This window comes from Podarcis bocagei (genome assembly GCF_964188305.1).
Source record: "Podarcis bocagei genome assembly, chromosome: 2".
Taxonomy (NCBI): Eukaryota; Metazoa; Chordata; class Lepidosauria; order Squamata; family Lacertidae; genus Podarcis; species Podarcis bocagei.
In genome coordinates, this window is record NC_138126.1 from 65,100,217 (window position 1) to 65,124,831 (window position 24,615).

Sequence of the window (24,615 nt, forward strand, 5' to 3'; positions counted from 1 at the left end):
AGCCCTAATTACCCGGGCAAGCCTCCTAGCATGGCAATTTTCAATGCCAACATCACACATACATCGTGGCAGCTGGCAAGCTAACTGCACAACCTGAGAGACTCATATATTCAACATTTGCATACATTATTGCTTCCAAGTGGGCCAGATTTGCAGCAGCATAATGGCACCGCAACCAGGTGTAAACCATTTATACAGCTAAAAAAAGGCAAGGGCTTCTGGACTGTTCACTAGCTGGCTTGTTTGAGATCAGGGGGTTTGTGTATTGCCAAGAAAAATAGAAACCCAAGGGCTTGAAGTCACGCAGAATACAGAACATTATAAATGTATGCATGATGTTGGCAAAATGGATACACGTTTTCTTGCTGCTCCATAACACTAGAAGTTGGGCTCACCCAATGACACTGGCTGGCAGTAGATTCACAACAGGCAGAAGAAAATACTTCTTCATGCAATGTGTCATCAATCTTATGGAGTTCACCGCCACAAATAGTTGGGATGGCCATTGTCTTGGATGACCTGAAAACATGATTAGAGACTTTCATGAAGGTTAAGGCTGCCAATGGCTATTGACCATGATAGCTAAATAGAATATCCAAGTCCAGAGGGAGTATATCTCAGAATATTAGTACTGTAGTGGAGGCAACAATATTTGGGAAGGGCAATTGCCTTTGTGCTCTGCTTGCAGGTTTCTTGGAAGTATTTGGCAGGCCACCATCAGAAACAGGATGCTAGACTAGCGAGACCTTTGATCTGAACTTGTTATGTTCTTATATAGATGGCCACAATAGTTTGAGACTATGTTGGGTTGGGGGTTAAGGATTGCCCAAAGTTATAGTTTGACAGTTGAGAGCTTTCTGTGTGATCAAAGTATGTTGCTTACATTTTAGTCTTTGCAAGTTCCTTTACAATGACACCCCATCCTTCTACCTTTAAAACAAATAAAAGAAGAACCATATTTGTAAGCAGCCATCTGATATTATTTTTTTAATTATAAAATGTTGATTTTAATTGCCATTGAACAGACTTTTTACTGAAATGTGCTTGATTATTGTAAAACTTTCTACTGATTTCTCGAAGCTTAAGGAACTTTGGATTGAAGCTTGGACTGACCTTCATTAAGCATGTGTCTTAATTAAAGATGGAAGTCTCCTGTAAGCATTACATGGGAATTACATCCCATTAAATATGCTTGGGAGATGTATTATCCCAAGCCCTTAAAAAAAAAAAATCTGGGCATATACATATGAAATAAAGCCTAAATCCCGCACAGAATTAGGCATGCTTAAATAAAAATCTAAATTGCAACACAGATGAATGAACTGCTAGAAAATATTTGGAATGTTCTCTTTTACAGAATGATTTATCTCTCTCTTTTTTTCTTCTCCTCCATTTAACAGCTATATCTGGCATGATAGTTCCCCCCATGTGAAAGGATTGCCTTGAAGAATTTTACTAATGAAGAACTTGGATTCTGCTTCAGAACAAAGTCTGACACAAGTCCCAGAGCGGAACTTTTAACTCAGGCCTTTCTCTCTCTCTCTCTTCCTTATTAAGGAAAAAAGGAAGAATCTCACAATAATTGCAATGTTTTTAACAAAATAGAATGGGGGGGGACCCGTCCTTGCAAAATAATACTGAAATTTACCCGGAGCCTGCAAGTGGAAGGTATTACTTTGTGCTGTCTATTCTAGGTTCTTGGGGGAGAGATTTATTTTGTGTCATGAAGAAAAACCCACTTGTGTCTTCTTGGTTTTCGATTAACTCAGTCACTATTTGTCTTTTACAAATCCTACTGGGAGAAGGGGTGCCATCACTAGGGACTCTTTTTTAAAAGGTGTAATGAAGGGAAATAAAGTGGCAACACTTTTTTAAAAACAAAACAAAACAAAACAAGTTTGTGTGGAACAGAAGTAGAAGTGCCAGAATAGGGGTGGTGGTTGTTTTTCTTTCCTTAGAAGAGTAATGGCAGTGCCAGTTAAGGGTTGGCTTATTTGTGTTACTCCTCCAGCGACAGTTCACTCATCTGATGTTTTGCATTCTTGGGAGGTGTGTGTGTAGTTCTGTGGGGTATGTATACACACACGTGCATATGCACACATAAATGCACACACACTTACCACATTGGGATTCCATTTTAGAGGCAGTGAGAAATTTTTTTTGGGGGGGGAGGGGGCATCTTTCTTAGAATATTGTACTTAGGTGACTGTAAATAATGCAAGACAGAAAAATTAGCAAAAGTGTAGCTAAGGACATGCATATCCCACCTTTTACCTTGGAAAACCCAGTGCCTCTGGATATAATGCTAAAAACTGCAGAATTAGATTAGCATGGCTCTCTCTCTTTCTCTCTCTGTCTTTAGCTTATATCAAACTTTTCCAAATGAGTGGCCTCCTTAAGTACAGTTTAACCCTGTCTACACATACAAATCTCTTTGGGATCTGGTGTGGCAGGACAAAGGCACAAACGTGAGCCACTTCATTGCATTTCTGCATATTCTCAACGGAAATATATTTCCTAGCTTCCTTACATGGGGTTTTTGGTTTTGTTTGTTGGGGCCAGGGGCAGAAGACAACTTCATCCTGCCGTCCCAGAGATGGCCCAGAAGCACACATGCACACAAAACGACATGTCCGTATCAAGCTGCGATTGCTTTTATATCAGTCAACCCTTTTGGTTTGTGACATACTCTCTTAAGCAACAGGTAGTGGCATTTTTTTTATACGTAGAAAATTAAAATATGAAAAAAGGGCGGAGGAGACAGAGTGTTATGTGAAGGTTTGCAAAGTAAACCCTCACATGAATTTAGCTCTCATTATGTAGGGAGCATACTTAGTTGACGGTGCAGAAAACCTCTAAGGATGCATTTTCCTAATTGTTTCCCCCCTTTGCCATTGCGTTTTGTATGTAGTTATAAATACTGTAGATCTTTTGGGGTGATTTTTTTTTGTTTGGCCAAAGTTATTGTTCTATTTATACAATTTAATGTCTTAAGACAGTTTTTTCAATCACATACACAGTCACACACGAGAATTACTGCATATTTTGCAAAATGAGCTCACTACCTTTAAGATTGCACATGCTTGCAAAATGAATTAAAGAAAAAAGCTTTTTTAAAAAGAAGAATTTTGTAAAATATCCATATAAATAATGTATTTATCTTTGGAATTTGTACATTGCTTTTTCCCTGCAGCATCCCAGTTTATTTTATTGTGTATGTTTGCTATGTGAAAAGTGCTAATTTGTTTGGTCATTCACAGGTGTATTAGCTGTTTAAATGTGATTTTAATACAATTCATTTATAGGGTTTTTTAGTAATTGTTTTAAACCATGCTTCCATTTTGGTTTAATTTTCACTCAAAAGCCATTGTCTATTTTTGTATTATTTGTAAGTTAAGAAGGTTTTTCCCCCCAATATATGGCAAAAGGTAGCATATTATTCTTGTAGCATTTAGTTATGTAGGTTTAAAAAAGTATCCTTTGCTTTTGAGGCTTATAAAAAAAAATCTAATGCTGTTTTACTCTATTAATATGCATGGAATCTCTCCCCTTTGGAGTGACGCATTTTTTGTGCATTAAATATGGGGAGAAACTTCATAGAAATCAATGAAAATACTTTCTTTCTTGTCTGCTTGTATATTTCTCTGTCTTTCACATGAATATAAACCAGCAGATTGGATGCCTTAACAATGCAAATCATATTCATTTCACTTGTACATTGTACTGCGCACCAGAACTGTCAATCATCACTAACATTCTAAGGAGAAAAAAAAGGAATTTGAAAAGCACAAAAGAACTGTTTTGTTACCTTAAGACAATGTGACTTTTTTCTAGCCAAGCAACAATGCTGCAACTGTGCATGCTTCCTGTTTGAATTTTGCAATTGATTTCACTCAGATATCACTGTGTGATCTTTTGGGAAGGGGAGTGGGGTTGGGGGGAGGAGAGAAAGAAAGAAAGAAAAAATCCATAAGGTTTTTGCCCCTAGAACAATAAGAACACACTCACATATAAAGAAACTGGAAAATATAAGGAATATCAATGTATTGCTTCTCTATCGTTCAAACATTTATTCTAATTCACTTAGTAAGCAACGGCACTGCAATGTAAGCAAATTTAAAGCCATATTTTGTCCAGTGATGCCCTCCACTGAACCCATTCAGACAGAGTTGCACCAGTTTAGACACTCATACAAAGTCATATACATGTATAACCCCTTTCCTTCAACGTCCAAAGATCCTTTGAACAATAGGTAGAATTTGTTTCTCCAAGTATTTATAGCGCGCTGATAAAAGGAAATTTATATTTAAAAATCTCCCTGCCCCAAATAGATCCTATGACTTTTACATGATTCTTAAAGATGCCGCTCTTAACAGAATATGGCTTTAAGTGGAAATGACCATGTTTCAGTCTTTACAAAGTGAAGCCTCTGATTGGCTGAGTTGTGTGGAGGATGCCCATTTCCTCTCCAGTGTACCAGGCTGCATCTAAAATGAAGTCATCTCTGAATCTACTAATCGTTCACCTTCTTAACTAAACCTTTTGGAATAGACACACACACTGTACAGTTCTATTGTTAGAGAAAACTAACTACTGTAGAGATTGTTATAATTTTTTTGCAGAAATTCAAGCTGTAAAAACTTTTCAACTTTCACAATATTTAATTAAAGTTACTTCCTGTCTGTGAGTGCAGCTCCTGGCTGTGTATTTATTCATTTGGCTCTGCGAAGTCGACAGACAACGGAAAGTGCCTGAATGTCAGACAGCGGCAATGGAATGGACACCCCTTCTGCATTCTGTTGTAAAATATAAAGCAGCAAAAATAGGGGGAAGAATGCATTGTGGGCTGCTTCTGATAAATCTGCTGTAGGGGGAAAAATACATTCTATACTTACAGCTCTGAAGAGAACCACCATGATCTTGGGGCTCTGTTATGCATCTCAGGAGCTATGGGGCATAAATGGTCCATTTGTGGCTAGCCCAATGTCTTCAGTGTTGGGAAATGCTTCATGTGCATGGAGGGAGCATAGTTCAGTGGTTTGTCACATACTTTGTAAACAGGCAGTCTCGGGTTCAGTCCTGTGATCTCACTGAAAGAACATAAGAACAACATTGCTGGATCAGACCAAAGTCTAGTATCTTGTATCCAACAGTGGCTAACCAGATGTCCATTGGAAGCACACAGACATGGGTACAACCAGGGCTTTTTTTTCAGCTGGAACTCACTGGAACTCAATTCTGGCACCTCTCAGGTGGGCATCATTGACATTATAGGATAACAAGGGAGACATTTATGGTGAGTTCCAGCACCTCTTTTTCTAGAAAAATAGCAGTGAGTACAACAGTCTTGTTCTGCTGTTGTTTCCCTCAACCGGCATTCAGGAACACATTACCGCTGATCTTGAGGGGGTTGTATACATCCATCTAGACCACTGATAGGCCAGTGAAAAGGACTTATCATCCATCAATTTGTCTAACCCCATTTTAAGGTTGCCTGTGAGAATATAAAAGGGTTTCCTAGAGTGGCAATGGAAAAGACCCAAAGGCCTAAGAGAGCTGCCGTCAAGAGTAGGCCATAGTGCATGGTCAAGAAGTCTGACTCGGTATAAAGCTGCTCCACATACAATAAATGGCTAACCTAAGGTTGTCCAGATATTTGCCAGACTCCATCTCCCATCAGTCCCTGCCAGTACAGACAGTGGTTGGGGGAAGATGTTAACTGTAGTCCTAACAACATCTGGAGGGCCACAGAGTTACCTTTCTTCAAAATAGAAGAGTATTGGGCAACTGAAAATGCTTCAGAAGGCCATGAATCACAGTACAGAGATATGTGATCATCTAATGAGGCGGTAGTTTCATGACATCATTATTTATCAAACTATATAGTACTACGCCGTGATTCACCCAACGTGGAAAAGTTCTCTATATTTCAATTGGAGAGAAGTAAGTATATGTGTCTAACACCCACATTAAAAACAATGAGATAGCATGGTCCCAACTCATGCTTACTCAAAAGTAAACTCCACTGTATTCAACGGACCTTGCTTCCAGGCAAGTTTGCAAGGACTGCATACACAGCTTTAGCTGTACTGTACCCAGAGTGCCCTGGAATGCTAGCTTTTAAATTATTGCTCCCTCTGCTACTATAATCTGATGGTCCCATCACTATCGTTTTGGAAGCTACACCAAAATAAGGTAGTGGATTTAGAGGACTTAGCAGGTATGAAGAATATTAGTATGTAAATACAAACACACAGAGAGCAGTTACAGATAGGTAGCCGTGTTGGTCTGCCATAGTCAAAATAAAAAAATTCCTTCCAGTAGCACCTTAAAGACCAACTAAGTTAGTTCTTGGTATGAGCTTTCGTGTGCATGCACACTTCTTCAGATACACTGAAACAGAAGTTGCCAGATCCTTCTATATAGTGAGAAGGTGGGGAGGGGTATTACTCAGAAGGGTGGTGGGAATGGGAGTAATACCCCTCCCCACCTTCTCACTATATAGAAGGATCTGGCAACTTCTGTTTCAGTGTATCTGAAGAAGTGTGCATGCACACGAAAGCTCATACCAAGAACTAACTTAGTTGGTCTTTAAGGTGCTACTGGAAGGATTTTTTTTTATTTTGACACAGAGAGCAGTGTTTGAAACTCCCATTGTTCTAGGTACATTTTGCGACAGGGAATTTCATTAGCACAAGCAGTTTCTGAGCTCTGGGCGCAGTACTGCGCCTAAAATTTCAGATTAAAACTGCAGAGTGAAAGGAAAAGAGGGCCTTTTCTACCTCCCCACTTCCAGCTACTCTCTGAAGACTGGAGAAGAGACCCTCTTAAGAATATTAGGGGAGTGGGCAGGGGAAGGACTAGACCATGTGAAAAATGAACATAATATTTTAGCTGCAGTTCATTCAATTTCAGCACTGTATTCTTGTTATTTAAGAAGCGCGCCTAGACATTCCATTGTTGTGCCCATGAAATATACTCAGAGTTGAGAGTAGATTTTATTCAGCTCAAAGTGGTGAGGAGGAATGCAAGTTCCCCCAGAATGTCTGCTTTATATACATTATTTACACAATGGGCCCCACGTGATTGGCTAATTCCAGGATTCACCTGTAGGCCAATCAGGTTGCGGATTCAATTTTTTTCCTGGAGCTGAATTGGGTGGCTCCTGTGGAGCAATTAGACTGCTGCATTCTGAATCCTATTGTTCTAGGACCAATCAGACTGCTGCTTTTTGGATCCTATTCAACTCAGTACATAACAGCCCATAACCTAGGTTTAAGGTGCCATTTAGCTCCTAGCTTTCATATCTCAGTTTCTAACACTGACACACAGAGAGAGACACAAACAGACATGTACTACTGGCTTGCCAAGAAGCTATGCTAAGTGGCTCACAGAACCTTCAGAATGTGAAGGGCAGTTGAACAATTTAGTATTGTCAATATTGAGGGGGTGAATATGAGTGATCCATCAAAAGCATCACCAGCAAGAGTTTTTGAACCACTTGTATTCCAAATGTTTGTTTTACATTTGGGACTGTAGGTGTTATAAGTTTAGTTCCAAAAGGTGATTATGTGAAGCAGCCCACAGTCTAAATCTGTCACTGATGAATGTGGAACAGGTGATGAGCATTCATTTCATAGAAGAGATAGAACAAGTTTTAATTTATTCAAAATCTGAATGGCTTGGTTAATATTAGCTTGAGCATGTTCACTCCAGCACCTGGGATAGTAAATTCACGAGAGAGGCTAGAGCTGGTCTACAATTCTGCCTAAATACACAAAACATGTAATAAAATCTGAAGCACGAACAGCCATTCACCATATGGTGAGGGCTGTAGATTAGTAGATGAGGACTACTGCCTACTTTGAATGCAGAAAGTCCCAGGTTAATTACTTCTATTGCCCTTCACAGTCATGTTTAATATAGAATACAAAATCTTTCTGATTTCTTCCTGTCATGTATTATTACCCCCATATGCCTCTTGCTTATACGGCCACAAGTTCAAGGTGTTCTGATTACATCACTAGTGTGACTACTGGCAAACTTCTGGAAGAGAATTTCAAATTCTTGTCAGCAGGTTACAACTTAATGACTGTCAGTGACCTCTCCCATACCAGCATGTCAGAGACTATATTTATCAAACAATGTCATATCTGTGATTTTAGTTGTGTGTGTGTACACACATGTGTGCACACACAAACACACAGTGCTATTTTTCTAGAACTCACCATAGAACCATGTTCTATTATAATGGCAATGTCGCCCACCTGAGAGGTGCCAGAACTGCGTTCTGGTGAGTTCCGGCTGTAAAAAAAGCCCTGCAAACACACACACACAAAATACAAACACAGAGAGAGAGAGAATGTCCAACTTTAGACTTAGCTCTGAGTCTACAGCAGGAGTAGGGAACCTGTGCCCCTCCCCAATGTTGTCGGACTCCAACTCCCATCAGCCTCACTCAGCATGGTCAATTGTCAGGGATTGTGGGCCTAGTGATTGCAGCGGGTGTGCAAGAGTTAATAGTTAAACTGAACCATTGTGATGCAGTGGTAAAAGTGGAAGACCAAAACAGAGACCCAGGTTCAAAGCTCTACCCACCCATGAGACTTACTGGGTGACCTTGGGCTCACCACATACTCTCAAGCTTGACCTATCTCACTGGGTTGCTTTCAGGATAAAATGGGAGACACACCAAAGAACAACAAAATTAATATTTCTACCCCACCCAGAATAGCAAACAACAAAACAGAACAACACTATTTCAAAAAAATGAAAACAATAAAAACGATTGAAAACATTAAACTGATACTGCCTTGAACTTCCTGGAAGAAAGGTGGACTATAAATGGAATAAATACACCCTGAGGACAAACTATTTGTAACCACGCCATCTCCCATTCCATCTATCCCAAACTTCACAGCTGGCTTGTCAGAGTGCTTCTCATTTTCTTACTACTGGCCTTGGCTCACTGTGCGGTGATAACACCAGAGGGCCTTCTCTGGTGTGGCCCTCCCAAGTGAGGGATACCTTCCTCCTAGAGGTGCAGACAGTGGAGATTCTGATGAGATTCCACCATCAATTAAAAACAGCCTCATTCTCTCAGGCCAGTTGCTTAGCATGGGGGGCAGGGGTCCATGGCCCTGGGCGCAAAATTCTGAGGGAGCACAACCAGAAACCCCTCTGCAGTCCACCAGCTTCCATAGGGATCCCCATCCTGCCCTAGTGAAGGTGGCAGAGCAGGTCAGGCCCACGATGAGTGAGCGTGGACAGAGGAAGGGAGGCAAGGGGCAACCCCAGCGTGGCCTGGCCTGGCGCTGCTCTCTGTGGGCATTGGTGGGATTCACCCGCCAAAGTCCATGTCAGCTGTCCATCCCCCCCCCCGCATGCATGCAGGCAGGTGGCACAGCACTGCCCCACTTGGCTCGGGGGCCCGTGGTCCAGTAGCACTGGTAGCTTGCCTGTCCGGGGTGCTGGCAACCCACGCTATGCCACTGTCTCAGGCATTTGGAGTGAGTTAGAAGTCTTAGGTAGTCTTAGGTCGAGGTCACTTTGATATGACAAAGGGCAGCCTATACGTTTTAGAAATAACGTAAAATAAATATCAAGGTCTCCAAAATGGCTAAGATTAGCCCTGCTTTCAGCTTGCTATGTTATGGAAAGCCCTCCTGACATAGCAACACCCTCAGGATTTGCAGTGACCTGCATGAGATATTTATTTGTTACAGATACAGATAACTGGAAAGATAAAGAGTGAGGAAAACTGGCATGCTTTTAATAAAATAAAATAAAATATCAAAGGTGTCTAGGGTAAAATTCATGTTAGTTTTCCAGTGTGGTTATTGGCACAAAGGTGCTCCCTTACAGTGGCTCCAACACTGCACTGGAAACACGCAGGGGGGGGAGGGGGTGGACTGGTGGAGATAGGCTGGACCTCTTGAGTGTTTCCCACATCAGTTCCCCCCTCCCACAGACTGCACCTTATCAGAGCAAAGGTAACCCATGAATCAAGCAAGAGCTTAATGGTACCACTTGAAGCCTCTCAAATGGCAGTGGGAACTTCCTGTAGGAATGAAATCCTGCTAGCATATTTATCCTGAATAGACTGCTTTGTAATGTTAGAGTATGATGCCATTCCAGATCAAAGAAAGAAAGAAAGTAGAAGCAGAGCTCCATAAGGTAATAGCCTATTCACAACAATGGCTCCTCACTTTCCCCTGGATGTCAGGGCTCATGCTAGTTAAGGAAAGAATAATAGTTCATACCCCCTGTTCAGCAACATTTTTAGCCAAATCTGCTCCTAGACCCCCAGACAGCACAATGGCCTGGAAATCTGCTAGTTTATCCACAACAATGCAATGTCTTCTGTTGAAGTCTTTAAAAACATTATCTTAAAAATATTTTAGGCACTGATTTCTTTAACAACAAAAATGGCTTCACTTAAAACAAATCAAGGAACAAATAAGAGTAGCAGGCAGCACACACACCCTTTGCACTTACAGCAGCCGTGCAGAACCTATTGCCTGCGGCCCTAATGTATAATGTTGGGTGTGACACAAGTAAAGACGTGGATGGGCTGGAAGTGGGGGTTCAGTCACCACCCATCAGCAGATTGGCGGCACCTGCAAAACCCCACGCATGACACTATGAAAGCACAACAACCTGTGGCTTGCAAAGTGCTGGTCATTCGCCAGCATGGTTTGCTTTCAGTGTGATATCAGGTGAGTGGTCCCAGTTGAATATGATCAGTTCCACTGGGCAGCTCCAGCTCCCCACCCTTGACTTACAGGAAAGCCCATTGTAGGGTGTCATAAGGTTTTGTGGAAGCACAGGCATGCAAACAGGCAGACCATTGAAAAGATGGTGAATGATGAAAGACAGAAGACAGGACATTCACAAACATCTCTTGGCAACCTCAGAGGTAAACCAGGTCACACAAAGCATTTTTTCAGAATAATCTCAAATATTCCACAACAAGCCTCCACTTCAGGTCTTTGGAATTAAGGATACTGAGCTTTAGAAAGTGGTTCAGATAGCTGTTGCCTGTAGCATAAGCACAGCCACAGATTTACACGTTAAGATCTCTGCTGCTAGAATCTACAGACTAGAGTCATCCAGCAATAATATTTCTAGGAATGTGCTCAGGCTCCCATGTGTCAATGTGTAGCATTTTGCTCCTCTTTCGATCCCAGTCATGCCCTCTGAGTGTTAAACAATACAGAGCAACCTTCTAACAGCTCTTAATATATATTTTATTTCAACTATCACTCTTATTTGGCAGGTGAGTTATTCTGCACAGCAGGTGTTCCTTAATGGTGTTAAAGAATAAACAGAACTTAGTGATGGTCTTACATACCCATTAGCTAATGGATTACTAAGCAAAAGGGACTGATGTTTAACCTCCCTGCACTTAGCCCACTGTTGAGAAAAACGTGAAAAAAGTATAAACCAACACTCCAACTGCAGTTCTCAGGACCCATGGGAGGTGAGCTCAAACTTTAAATGCAGTTCTTTTGATAGACAGGTGAATGAATGTGGCTATCATTATGTAATCACACAGCCTGGGAACTATTTATCATATTTATTATCCATGCAACATGTAGCTGTGATTTTTTCAAAAGCTCTTGACCTGCCTGAGAGAGGCAATGCTATTAGCATTGCTTTAAGGACCACGCAGAAAGGATTAAGCAGAGCAAAATTATAGAGTTGATCACGATGGCTCCCATTTCTACATTCCACTTGAACCCAGTAGATAATGATGCAAGAACTGTCAGAAGAACATGACAAGGTTCCCTTTCTCTCCTCTGTCCAACAGCACAACTTGCACACCTTAACTAGCACAGTCCCATTGGGCTTCTGGGTTTTCATAGCCTCTCATCATCCAGTTTACAGTTAGCCATGTAGCATATTGATATTCACCAGCATTACCACCTTTTGTCTATTTATGCAGCAGGATCCTTTTTCCTTCCATGCCTACTACTGATCATCTCTTCACACTAATGTGACTGCTAGATTAGATGATTTACTGCAAGGATTAGACAATTTCATGGGTCTATCAACAGCTATGAGCTATGGAATAAGAGATGTGGAGCAAGAGTTCTGGGTAAGAGAACAGATAACTCAAGAGCAGTCTAGAACCACCTGGCTATTGGAAACAATCTAGAATGCTGGAGTAGGTGGACCTTTATTATGTTCACACTTTGTTGAGTTTATGCTCAGCAAATCACTCCACTGTACCTAGAGCTACCTTGCCATTTGACCTGCCTCGAGGGAGGATGAATTTGCAATCAGCACTGTGCAGCCACACAGCCTCACTGGACTCCAATGGCAGGAAGCAACAGAGCTGAGTGTTAACTGCATATTGGTGACCCCTCACCCCAAACTTCCTGATGACATCTCCCAGCAGTTTCATCTGTTAAAAGAGTATGAGGGACAAGATGGAACCTTGTGCAACCCCACAGCACAACTACCACGGGCCTGAGCAGCAGCCCCCTCCAAAATGATAGTCTCTTAAACTAAAACTGCAGAGTGAAACACTCTATCACTATGCCTCCAATTCCCAAGCCACAGAACTGGTACAGGGAAATGCTGTATTGTGGTTGATGGTATCAATACCCACTGAGAGATCAAAGAGAACAAACAGCAAAGTGTGGAAACATAGGCTGTTAGACTTTTAAATTATGCCCTTTCAAGTGAGGTCCAAAATGCCCCCTTAAAAGGCTTCTTTTGCTTTTTAAAAGGGTTTCTCTCTTCCCCCAGCATAGGAAAATGACCATGTTTGGCAAATCAAAAATGTTTTACTTACAAACTCTCCAAAGGTGAGATTCGTGTGCTTCAGAAAGTCACACAGGCAGCAAAATTTGGCTGAGTTACAAACTCAGGAATGGGTGATGAGAACCAGGTGGTGGAGCAACCAGCTCAAACCTCTTCACATGCTGAGCTTCTCTGATAGGCTGGGGGATGGAACAATAAACTTGATTGCCTAGTTCCTCCCAGGTGAGGGGAAGTGATGTAACTAAACCTAGCTTAGTTACAGCTTCCTGCATTAACCGCTTCATGCATTGATTAGACTTAAGCAGGGAGTTGCCATATTTCAAAACATAACATTCCTGACACCCACAAAATTGTTGAGCTGTTTGGGGAACAAGCCCAAATTGTTTAAGCTTTTGTAGCTGTTTTTGCTACATTTTTCAATGTGTTGCCATATGTCCAGGTTTTCCCTGACATTTTGACAATTTGGCAAAAATCCCCCCTGACACCATTTTTACACCCGAGAACCAGGACATGTCAGGAATGTTGGTAAGCATTCTTAGGTGAGGTTTGGACTTCAAAATTTTTTATATATTTTTTAAAATACCTGAACTAATTTCCCTGGATCCCATATCCTAGACACAAGACTGATCGCTAGTAACATTCTTCTAAGGTTGATTCCTGGAATTTCACTCTGGATTTGTACCCATGTTCTCTTCTTAAACTAAAAGGCCATGTAGCTGGGACAGCAATGTAGTAAATGTTAACTAGAGGGCTGGTGAAGTTTTAGGCAGGCCAATGTGGGAGTCAGCAATAGTAAAGCTCTAGTTGTTTTTAATCTTGAACGTTGTTCTTCTGTGTGAAGTTTAAGCACCAAGTTGCATTTTCATATTATATATTGTTTCCCATATGTTCGTTAGTTACATATTTTGTTCATTATTTCTCCCTTTCCTGAGGATTCATTCATGTATAAAGTTGATACTATTACCCTTACATCTTCCATAAACCATTGTAGCAATTTAAGAGCCTCATTTTCCCCACCACTGGTGTTCTTCCAGTTGTATAGGAACATTCCCCTAACACCCCACATTCCCCTAACACCCCACATTCCCCTAACACCCCACAATCTCATGTCCTTTATATTTTCATTTCATTTTCCATTATCATTCCTACTGAAATATCCTGAATTTTCTTTCTTTTGTCACTTCCTAGACAGAGCTACATGAAAATAAGGCTCCAGTGTGAAAGCCAGTGTGGTGTAGTGGTTAAGAGCGGTAGTCTCGTAATCTGGGGAACCGGGTTCGTGTCTCCGCTCCTCCGCATGCAGCTGCTGGGTAACCTTGGGCTAGTCACACTTCGTTGAAGTCTCTCAGCCCCACTCACCTCACAGAGTGTTTGTTGTGGGGGAGGAAGGGAAAGGAGAATGTTAGCCACTTTGAGACTCCTGAAGGGGAGTGAAAGGCGGGATATCAAATCCAAACTCTTCTTCTTCTCTTCTTCAATCCTAAACACACTTACCAGGCAGTAAGCCTCATTGAAAACATGGGAATTTCATCTGAGATATATTATTTAAATTGATGAAATAACCTCATAATGTTTTAAGTCTCAGTTGGGTGTGAACCATACAAGAGCATTACGTCTTGTCCTTATAAAATGATGTGAAGGGCAATTACTACGGAATAATATATGGATTTGGAAAATTAGGTTCTAAGTATTTAAAACTTTTATATCTCACGTTTCATGGCAGCTTACAAAAAAACTGAAATACAGAATATATAGACAAAAATACAATACTAAAATCAAGTTAGAATCAAACTCTAAAACATCATTACAGTCATACCTTGGAAGTTGAACGGAAGTCTGTTCGACTTCCAAAACATTCAGAAACCAAAGCATGGCTTCAGATTGGCTGCAGGAAGCTCCTGCAGCCAATCAGAAGCCGCAGAAGCCCTGTCAGACATTCGAGTTCCAAAGAACGTTTGTAAACCGGAACACTCACTTCTGGGTTTGCGGTGTTTGGGAGCCAAAACTTCCAAGTACCAAGGCATTCGGGATCCAAGGTACAACTGTACTTAAAAAAGACAGTGGCACAGCTCAATGATAGAGCATCTGCTTTGTATGCAGAAGGTCCCAGGTTCAGTTCCCAGCATCTTCAGGCAGGGCCAGGAGAAAGTCTTGCCAGGAAACCTGGTGACTCACTGCTGATCAGTGTAGGCAATACTGAGCTAGATGGATCAATGGTCTGCCTCAATATAAGGCAGCTTCCTATGTCTCTAACAGCAAAAGCCAGAACAATAAGGCCATAAGAGGAAGAGCAGTAAAACCTGCCAGCCAAATGTCACTGCAATCACTAACAACCCAAAGGCCATCCTAAAAAGGAAGGACTTCAAAGTGCAGCAGAATTCCATCAGGGAAGGGGTGAAGAGACAGTTCTCTCTGGGCAGGAAATGACAACATCTGAACGTAGCCAGCGAAAAGGCCCTCTATTCCTCTGGATCTGTACAAAGTCAAAACATCACAGTCATACCTCAGAAGTCGAACGGAATCCGTTCCAGAAGTCCGTTCGACTTCCAAAACGTTCAGAAACCAAAACGTTTGGAAGCTCCTGCAGCCAACCGGAAGCCGCAGAACCAGCGTCGGACTTTTGGGTTCCAAAAGAACGTTTGAAAACCGGAACACTCCCTTCCGGGGTTTGATCGTTCAGGAGCCAATTTGTTCAGGAGCCAAGGCGTTTGAGATCCAAGATACGACTGTATTGCACGATTGCATGTTAGCAACTCCCTGCATTAGAAATCAAGCATATCCGAAATAATGTTGTTGTTGTTGCTGCTGCTGCTGCTATTATTGTTACTTCTGTGTACATCTTGCCCTTCCTCCCAAAGGATCCCAGGGTGGCTGCATCAATAATACAGCACATTTAAAAAGCATCCTATAATTTGTCACACTAAGATATGTGCTTTCCACAGGTGGGAACTTTTGACTGCAAGGCAGGGGAGCATTCAGGAGTATGATCTCCCCACTGGCATTCTGAATTGCAACATTCAAGGTGACTGTACTAAATGCCTTCTCTGAACATGTAGATTGGCTCTCATGTGGCAGAATTACAGTGGGGGTGATGTCTCAGGTAAATATTTATTGACATTGCCATACTAAACAAACATCCTCAATATCCTCTACCCAATAAGAATTCGTCTGTAGAATTTCAGGGTATGTAACTGGCACTGTCTGTTAAGTTTGAGAATGCAAATAAAAAAAATCTGAGATCTTTCCAATTTGATGTTTTATTCCATTGATCAACCCTTGAATTTAACCTTAGTTTCCCTCTTTTTACCTCTGAAGAGCTTTTGGCAACAGATCTACTTTCAGGCGGATAAAAATATGTATCATTCCACCAGTAAATTATGCAAATTAAACAACTGATTAGCATACCGCTTCTGCTAGCATTAGAGGGGTTGCAGAAGGGGGTTGATAGGTAAAGTGATCTCCTTAGTGATAATTAACTTTGATCTCTTCAATAACAGTTAAGTTTAATACAAAGGGAGGGGGGGCAAAGAAAGAGAAAGTGCAAAATGACATTTGTGGTATGGTAACAATAAAACAGCAGTTCGTCATTTGTAGTAGCATAGTATATGATAAGCACTTTTCTCCCAGTGACATAATAATTTAAAAGTAAGATGAACAACAATCTTTAAAGTATGCTGGATTTGCATTACTTTCACATGCAGTCTTTGTTGGGCAACCTCTGAGGTGTTGATGAAGAAAAGAACAGAAAACGTACATTGGAACACTGACAATAACAGCAGCAGTAATCATAATGCCTTTTGTACTCTCTCTCAGAACATCAAAAGCCCTTTCCTATGCTCTGCAGTGATAGCAGCTGGTACATTTTGCCCATCCTATGGGATGCCAGATCTCATAAAACCAGCACTTCCTTGTACCAGTAGAAGCTGACAGTGGTACTAACTTCCCAGTTCAGCCCATTTGTCCAGCACAAAATTCTGCTTTAGTTGCAGTATTACTAACAGCGAACATGACAGAGTTGCCCCATGTTAGACATAGATAATTCTCATTACATGTATTAGTTTCTTCCTGTTCATATCTGCAGTTTCCAGTAGAGTTAAGCATTCCTTCTGGCAAGAAGAAAGGATGCAAGTTCCCCACAGCTTTTCCTTCGCTGACTGATGGATGGTGCTTTCTTGACCTCCCTCTTGCCACAATTTTATTTCTAGAAAGTAGGGGGTACAGCCTATCCATGGTGCATGGTCCCCTTGCCAGTGGCAGAGGCCAGAAAATATTCTCCTCACTTCTGTAGTCTTCAGAACCACATTTTGCCTTGTAGTGGTGAGACCACTGGACTAGGACCGTTGGGAGACCAGGGTTCAAATGCCCACTCAACCATGAAGCTAACCTACCTTGTGAGGATCATACAGAGAGGAGGAGAACCATGTATGCCACCTTGAGTTCCTTGGGGAAAAGTGGGTTATAAATCTAATAAGAAATAAATTGAGCTCCATAAATATGGTATATATGGGGGGTGGGAAGTAGTGTGACTCGATGCAGTAAGAAGATTCTTACTCATGTTGAGCATGGAAGAGCTTGATATAAAGCATTTCAAAGGTAGAGATATTCAGAATCATTTGTCTCAACACAAAGAAGCAAGGCGAAACATTATAGTTAATTATAGGGGTTTGGACAAGAAGATGCTTTGAGTCCCATCCAACTGTACAAAACCCCACCTAGGAATGAATTACAGTTCTGGTATCGGTTTATTTTTGATGAATTGTTGGACTCTAATGGGAAATGTGAGAAAGTATCTCCCCAAATAAGCATTTTTAAATCCCATTTATTTCAATGGGAAACATTTAAGCTCATACTTAACTATGAAATTGAAATAATTGGATCTTATTACATATCCTCTACATTGGATAGATTATACCCATTTGCGACCAAGATTATAGTCTGTAATGAAAGGATACACACACACACACACACACACTGTATATATTTTCATTGATTAGGAGAAACATAATAATAGGCACTTCGCTATTCTAAATTTCATGTGCATGACCTAAATTGGCAGCATGGGGTGGAATTGGCCATATGCTGTTCTGGGGGTTCTCCCAACCCCTGTCTTGCCCCAGAGCCAATTGGGTGGGGCACTCAGAGGAGGAGAAGGGGATAAAGCCCCATTGCGAAAGCATGTCCTTGTACACAATTAGGGCTTGTTAGGTGAATCCCGCCTATAGTCTTTGTGTAGTAAATTAGAAGGAAGAAGTGGTGAAAAACCAAAGGAAGGAAAACTTCCAGGAGCAAACTGAAGGAGTGAGTTCTACCAGAGTCAATGGAGGAGAGAAGAGAGACTGATATACTGGTGTTCGGCTTCTGGGGAAATACAAATGTAGCATTTTTCTTTTGGCCCTACAAAGAGAAGCAATTAATATAATATACATAACGGTTGCAGTCCTATGCACACTTATGTGAAGTGAGCTTCACATAACTCATGGAACTTAACTCAAAGTAGGCATAGGATTGAAATTGCACATGGTTCAAAGTACCTTATTTAATTTCATTTATTAAATTTCTATACCACCCCCTGAGGGATGGCTCAATCAGTAGAGCATGAGACTCTTAATCTCAGGGTTATGAGTTCAAGCCCCACATTGGGTGAAAGATTCCTGCATTGCAGGGAGATGGACTAGATGATTCTTGTAGTTCCTTCCAACTCTACAATTCTATGAATCAAGGTCACCGCCCTTCATCCAAAGATCACTGTACAAATGCCATGTCCTTCCATTGTGTGCACATGTGTATATCATGGTTTATGCGGCTTGGATTTTGCTTGAAGACAATGAGATCATATGGTACTGTTGGACACCTAATGACACCAATTGATGGTGAACTAATAATAACAATAATTAGCAAATAAAAGTAATTTTGCATAAACACTGATTTTCATTAAAATGTGGAGAATGCGCACAAATTGGCACCAAATGAGTATTTTGCCCATTTAATATGGATAGTCACCAAATGATGCTGGAAAATGTGAGTAACATATATTACACCCACAGACATGTAACAAGTAACATTTACCTAGGCAATATGCATAATTGGTGCCCAAGCACTATGTGTGATTTTGAGCACATTCTTGATGTTTTCAATGAATGTGCACAATCACTGGTGTTTGTGCTCCATTCAGTTCACATTTGTGTATGTGTGTGTGTGTGTGTGTGTGATATCTCTATATAGCAGCTGCCGCATCTCAATGAATTTATTCACTAGCACCACAGAGCCTTCTGACCACTTGCTGAATCATTTTCATCCTGACAGCTCACTGCCTTTGATATGTATGAACTCAAAGGGGAAAGCCTGTCCTTCTAATTTCTATTTTCAGCCTGTGTCAAGGGAGTAGGAAAGAAAAGCAACACTTCAACTTTTATAAAATATATATTTTCGGAAAATTATTATTATTATTATTAATAATAATAATAATAATAATAATAATAATAATAATAATGAAAGAATGGCTTCACTGTTCCCCTATTTAATAGGCCTTCATTACAATTTAAAACCCATATGCAGGAGCTTCATATATTCAAATCTCTGGTGCCTATTTGAAGGTACTTCTGAAGGTGCACCCTGCAACCTGTGTGTAGGAAACTCTTTTGAATCTTGTCCTTGAAACAAAAATTTGTGCCCCAGGGGACTGAGGGAGTGTAGACAACTGGTAACTGCAGAGAGAGCGAGAGAGCGACTGAAAGCCAAGCTCGGAGTCCTTACAGCTGGAAAGGGAGAAAAGGGATGAGAGAAAAAGAGAGGGCGGAGGGGGGAAGACAGAGAATGTGAAGATGAGAAACGCCTTCAGGAGCCATTTGGGAGACAGTCACTGGGAAGAAGAAAGAAAGACATGCGCTAAAAACAACAGAAACACAGGTGGAAATGGCCTACTGGGAAATCAGGCTGTCAACAAACAAAAGCCGACGGCCAGAAAGCCGTTTCAGCGGCCGCCTCTGCTACCAGGGCATCAGTGTTCAGTAAATAAATTAGCAGTGGCTTTGACTGTGTGGAAATTAGTAGTGACACTATGAAAGAGGCAAATGACTGGCTTTTATCTGGCGTAAACATCCAAAGATCTACTTACTTCTGTGGGGGAAAAGAGAGAAAGATAGGCAGAGAGTTGGTGACTGTGACTTAAGATTCAAATGGGGAGTTGAGGGTGCAAGGAGGTGATTTATAAAAAGGAGAAAAAGAAGAAAGAATAAGGGGGGAGGGAAAAGTTCCATTTCATGTACTAGCAGCTCAGAACTTCATTTAGAGCTAATCAGCTCTGTCTACCACCGAGTCATTTCTGACAGCAACTCCCTCATGGATAGTTTGCCACTCAGAATACGTGAAGGAAACAACATGATAAAAATATCTGTGTCTATCAGAAGTGGGGGCAAGGGAAACACACACACACCCTACACACACACACACACACACACAAAATCAGAAGCCATTTTTAACACAGTCAGGAAAAGAACTTGGACCAAAGACATCTTCTGTAAAAATGACATTATCCATTGTGGCTGTGTCCAAAGGGGTGGTCATGCAATGAAAACAACAAGGTCTTACTGCATTATAAAGACTCCCAGATTTATGGCGCCAGATGCTTTTAGGGACTAGAGCCTGCCGGGCTCTGTTCTACAAAAGCGCATGCCCCACCCCTGCCTCAGAAGCCGTGAAAGACCAACTGTCCTGTGTGAGAGTCTCTTGGAGAGGGAGGGATGCAGGCAGACCTGATCACATGGCACCAGTGGCAGACCTCGGGTTCTCAAATTTCAGTGGCACCCCATGCAACACCAAAATTGGGTGGGTTCCCCACCTTCCAGTCTACTTCATAGTTGTGGTTCCCCTGAGGCGCCACACCAAGTGCTACCACACCCGTCACCTTCCCCTAAATCTGCCCCTGATAGCATTACCTCAGCATCACATCAACTGGTCCTCTCCTCTGTTTATATGAACTCAACATTTTCCTGTAGTGACAGGCTTGCTCAATTGTTTTCTTTCTTAGCCTGTTATTTCAAACCTGTTCTCCTCTTCAATCCCCTGCCCCATGTCTCCTCATGGGTCTATCTTATTCAAAATGAATCACGCAAAGTTTTTCTTAGCATTCAGATGCCATGATGAGGACGGGTTTCAACTGCTGCAAACGTTGCTAAAAGCGCTGGAGACAGGAGACCTTCTATTTCAGAGAGAGAGGAAGTTGGTAACCCTTCAGGTACTTTGCCCCCACGTTTATCCACAACATTATAGTAGCAGCCTGCTTTGTTTTTGCATTTAACGCACAACACATTTCATTAATATATGACACACAAACTTATAGAAAGAATTTCCCACCCCAGCACCATACAGTTAGATTGTTATCATTGTTTCCTAAACCACAGTGTATATTACCCAGAATTTTCAAGAGAAAAACTGGAGTGGTATTGCTTGGTTAATAATCAAATAAAGCAGATAGAAATCTCTCCAACAGCTAGGAGCCAATGAGTTATCATCAATGGCTTTGTGTCAGAATAAACGAAGGGTGGTATCAATTGTTTTCCCACTGGAATTGGTACTGAGGCCAGCATTAATCAATATACTCATTAACAGCAGAGGAGAATGTAAATTCAGTGATCATTGGATCTGCAGAAGATACAAAGCTGGGAGGGGAAAATGGCAAAAGGAGACATTGACCCATCAAAAAATATAGATGGAACTGATTAACTTCAGGATTGTGTCAGACTGAGAAATGCATTTGGGAAAGAATAGTGCATGCTATAAATGTAAAATCAGGGCAAGTCATCTCCTGAGGAACCCAGAAGATCACAATCAATAATATTAATATGGCTTCATAGAGCAATTCTGTGGCACAAAGAACAATGTCATTGTAAGAAATCCCCTCCCCCTCCCCTATCATCACATCATTTTTAGGAGAAGGGACTAAACTGTCAATTCCAGAGCAAAATTTGTATCCAACTGTCTAAAAGGTATTTGGAAGGAATTAGGATGAGTTAAAAGAAAAACAAATAACCAAAAAAATCCCCATAATAATTTGAAACTGGGAAGGGGAAATGTTCCAGAAACTCACAGTTCATTGATTTAAGTTAGAGAAGGGCACAGGAGAATATACTTCTTACGAAGAGAATAAAAAATGAACATACTTGGTATGTTCACATTTTTATCATGATGGGTTTTAAAGTTCTGTAAAACCAATTCTAAGCGCACCCTGAAGCTGTAGACATTATTCTATTGGAGGGGTATGATCCTATACAGAAAAGCCGAACCCACCTTCAAAACCAGATGAAGCTCTCAATAACTGTAAATACATCTTATTTCATTTGCCCTTCGGTTTCTTGGTCTTCATTCAGTCTATTACTGACTCCAGGCACTGATTCAACGCACCCAGGCTATATCATAGCTAAACAGCCCCGGACACAACTTCCCAAGGATAGCACGGTGATGCAAACTGATAAATCCTTTAAGCCACAAGTTTTGGGAGAATGTCATTATTATATTATTGTGCATCTAATCAGTGTGCCATAGCCACATTGTGTTTTGTGGGGTTTTTTTGAGAAAGCAGTTCAGTTGCCTGAACATTTTCTCCTTTCTGGAGAAACAAATCGCCCTGCGCTAAGACTATAAACCTACAATCCCATTTATTTCCCTTCTCACCAGCAGAGAAAAATAAATATCTCCAGGGTTGGACAAACATCTGAAGAGTTCAAAGAAATCAAGTACAAATTTTCCCCTGCTAAAATGTTAACACGATGGAAAACCTTTGACTGAGAGGTAACAAGAGATAAGTAGTTAGATAGATTCTATAGACAACAAGTCACAAACAAATTAAATCTATTTCACAGAAACACTGATATAATTTCCCTCCAGAGAATATCTAAGAGTGACAAAACAAACAAAGAAGTAACATGTTTCTTAATGTGAGAAATGTGACAGTCTATGGCATATGGCAAAACAAGAGTCTAAACGATGCGAGATGCTTTCTGTGAAAATACACTTCTTTGTATGGAGTGTATGTTCATGTATGCTGCTGTTGCATTTAAGGCAGTGTTAATTGTCTACCCAAAATGGCCTGTGGACCAGATAGCCTGCATTCTGAATCTATAAACACCCTGGTCCGTTTCCATAGATCACAATAATACCATTTCTTTTTACGGGGTTTGTGTGGGGTGCCATGCCTCAAGCAAGAGAATTGGACAAATTCAAGTGCCCCAGGGGGAAATGGGACGTCCCGTTTTCCCCCTCACAATATTTTGTGTGCAATGTGTTCTCATCCCTCAAAAAGCATGGGGGGGGTGTCAAAAGCAGGGCACAAGTCAAGGCATCCTGGAAGACACGCATCCTGGTTTCACATGAGAAAAAGTCGGAAGGTATGGTTCTACCTGCCCTGTCAAGAGGCGGTATGCCTCTGATTACCCAGTGGAAGAAAGTGTGTTCAAAGTCAGGACATTTCTCTGACCTGATAAGCTACTTCCAGCTCAGCACATCTTTGTGGCTTTTTCTTTTTCTTTTGGCAGCTCTGTTAAGTACTGTGGCTGTACTAGAAACAATCTAGATTTGTATGGGATTGGCACTGCCAGAAAAATCTGGCATAGAGGATTTATTTTTCTTTCTTCATCCATCAAAGCATGTCCAATGTATGTTTAACTAGCTTTTTTTAAAAAAAAATGTGATTGAGACCATCACTTTCCACACCAATTTGTTGTTTTTTATTTTTTAAAAAACCTTCTTGCATTGCATAATTCTGTATTCCTTTCCACCCATCATCTAATAACCATAAGAATGTCTGTAACTTGGAGGATTGCGCATTTATGTTGGCGCTCTCTGAAAAATTCTAATGTGAACTGAATCTCTTGTCTGCCCCCAAACACCAACAAACACCATTCATTTCCTAGCGATTAGTCTCAGCCCATCAAGCACTTTTGTTGCACCCAGAAGAATATTTCATTTATTTAGATAAATGCTGTTTGCTCACTTAAGCGCCACAATCCATTCAACAAGGAACAAGCTGTTACAGTTTAGCCCCCCTCCTTTTTAAAGAAAGAAAGAAATGAAACAGAGCAACCGATTCAATACTGTAAAGAAAGCGTGTTGTACAAAGACTACCTATAGCCATGAGACTAATGAAGAAAAAAATAATAATTTCACAGTGGTACGTAGATTCTTAAGTCTGATTTTCAGTTTGTAAAGCGAAAAGTTTGTATTATTTTTGAAATCTTTGCCATACTTATTTCACATTTTAGCAATAAATAAATAAATAATGGCTTAGCCTTGGCAAAGAATCAGCTTTCTAAATGTTTTTCCCCCTTTAGTTTCATTCAGATATTTATCATCATAAAATATGAAGATATAATATATGTGTGTGGATAGAGGGAATATATTTAAGCTATTCACACATATATCAGATAGATATATCTTTGTACCAAAGTGAGGAAAAGAGCTGATAATTTACTGTGTTCTGACTTTAAATGTTTGGGATGATATACAATGTTCTTTGAGGTTTGCGCTGAACTAATGTCACCAACAAAACTTCATGACTAAGTCAGAATTTGAACCCTGATGTTCTTGGTTGCAGTCCAACACCCACACTGAATCTCTAGACTTGAGTAAGCATATCAGAAGAAGTGAATGGAAATATGTTTGGGTTCGGCACCCACACCAGCCCCCTGTAGCTACTAGGAGTGGATGAGAAATTTGGTACAGTCTGCATTTTAACATGAACCTACCTAATTCACTCTTCCTGAAATAAGGCTCAGCTGGAAAACAGCCATCCTTCACAATTCCCACTTCTTTGAATTTTGTGATGCAGTTCTTCTGGACAAATTAAGTGTA

At 40.9% G+C, this 24,615-nt stretch overlaps 1 protein-coding gene and 1 long non-coding RNA gene across 10 annotated transcripts in view; one reads left to right on the forward strand and one right to left on the reverse strand.

Annotated features, from left to right (window-relative positions):
• The window catches only part of EBF1 (EBF transcription factor 1), a 369,352-nt gene extending 364,664 nt beyond the window's left edge, over positions 1-4,688 (forward strand). For all 8 annotated transcript variants that reach the window (XM_081184946.1, XM_081184950.1, XM_081184947.1 and 5 more), the window contains one exon: positions 1,401-4,688. Coding sequence is in view for 4 of the 8 variants with exons in the window: in XM_081184950.1 (XP_081041076.1) it covers positions 1,401-1,432 (32 nt within the window). In the remaining 4 variants the exon portion in view is untranslated. The remainder of the gene's footprint in view (positions 1-1,400) is intronic.
• Positions 1,880-13,166, reverse strand: LOC308582140. 2 transcript variants are annotated; one of them, XR_014005511.1, is made up of 4 exons: positions 12,803-13,166; positions 11,827-11,935; positions 4,896-5,090; positions 1,880-3,912 (listed from the first exon to the last, which is right to left on the reverse strand). It is a non-coding gene; the product is annotated as an uncharacterized lncRNA (long non-coding RNA). The 2 variants fall into 2 exon arrangements; XR_014005510.1 differs by lacking the exon at positions 11,827-11,935.
• Positions 13,167-24,615: the final 11,449 nt, after the last annotated feature.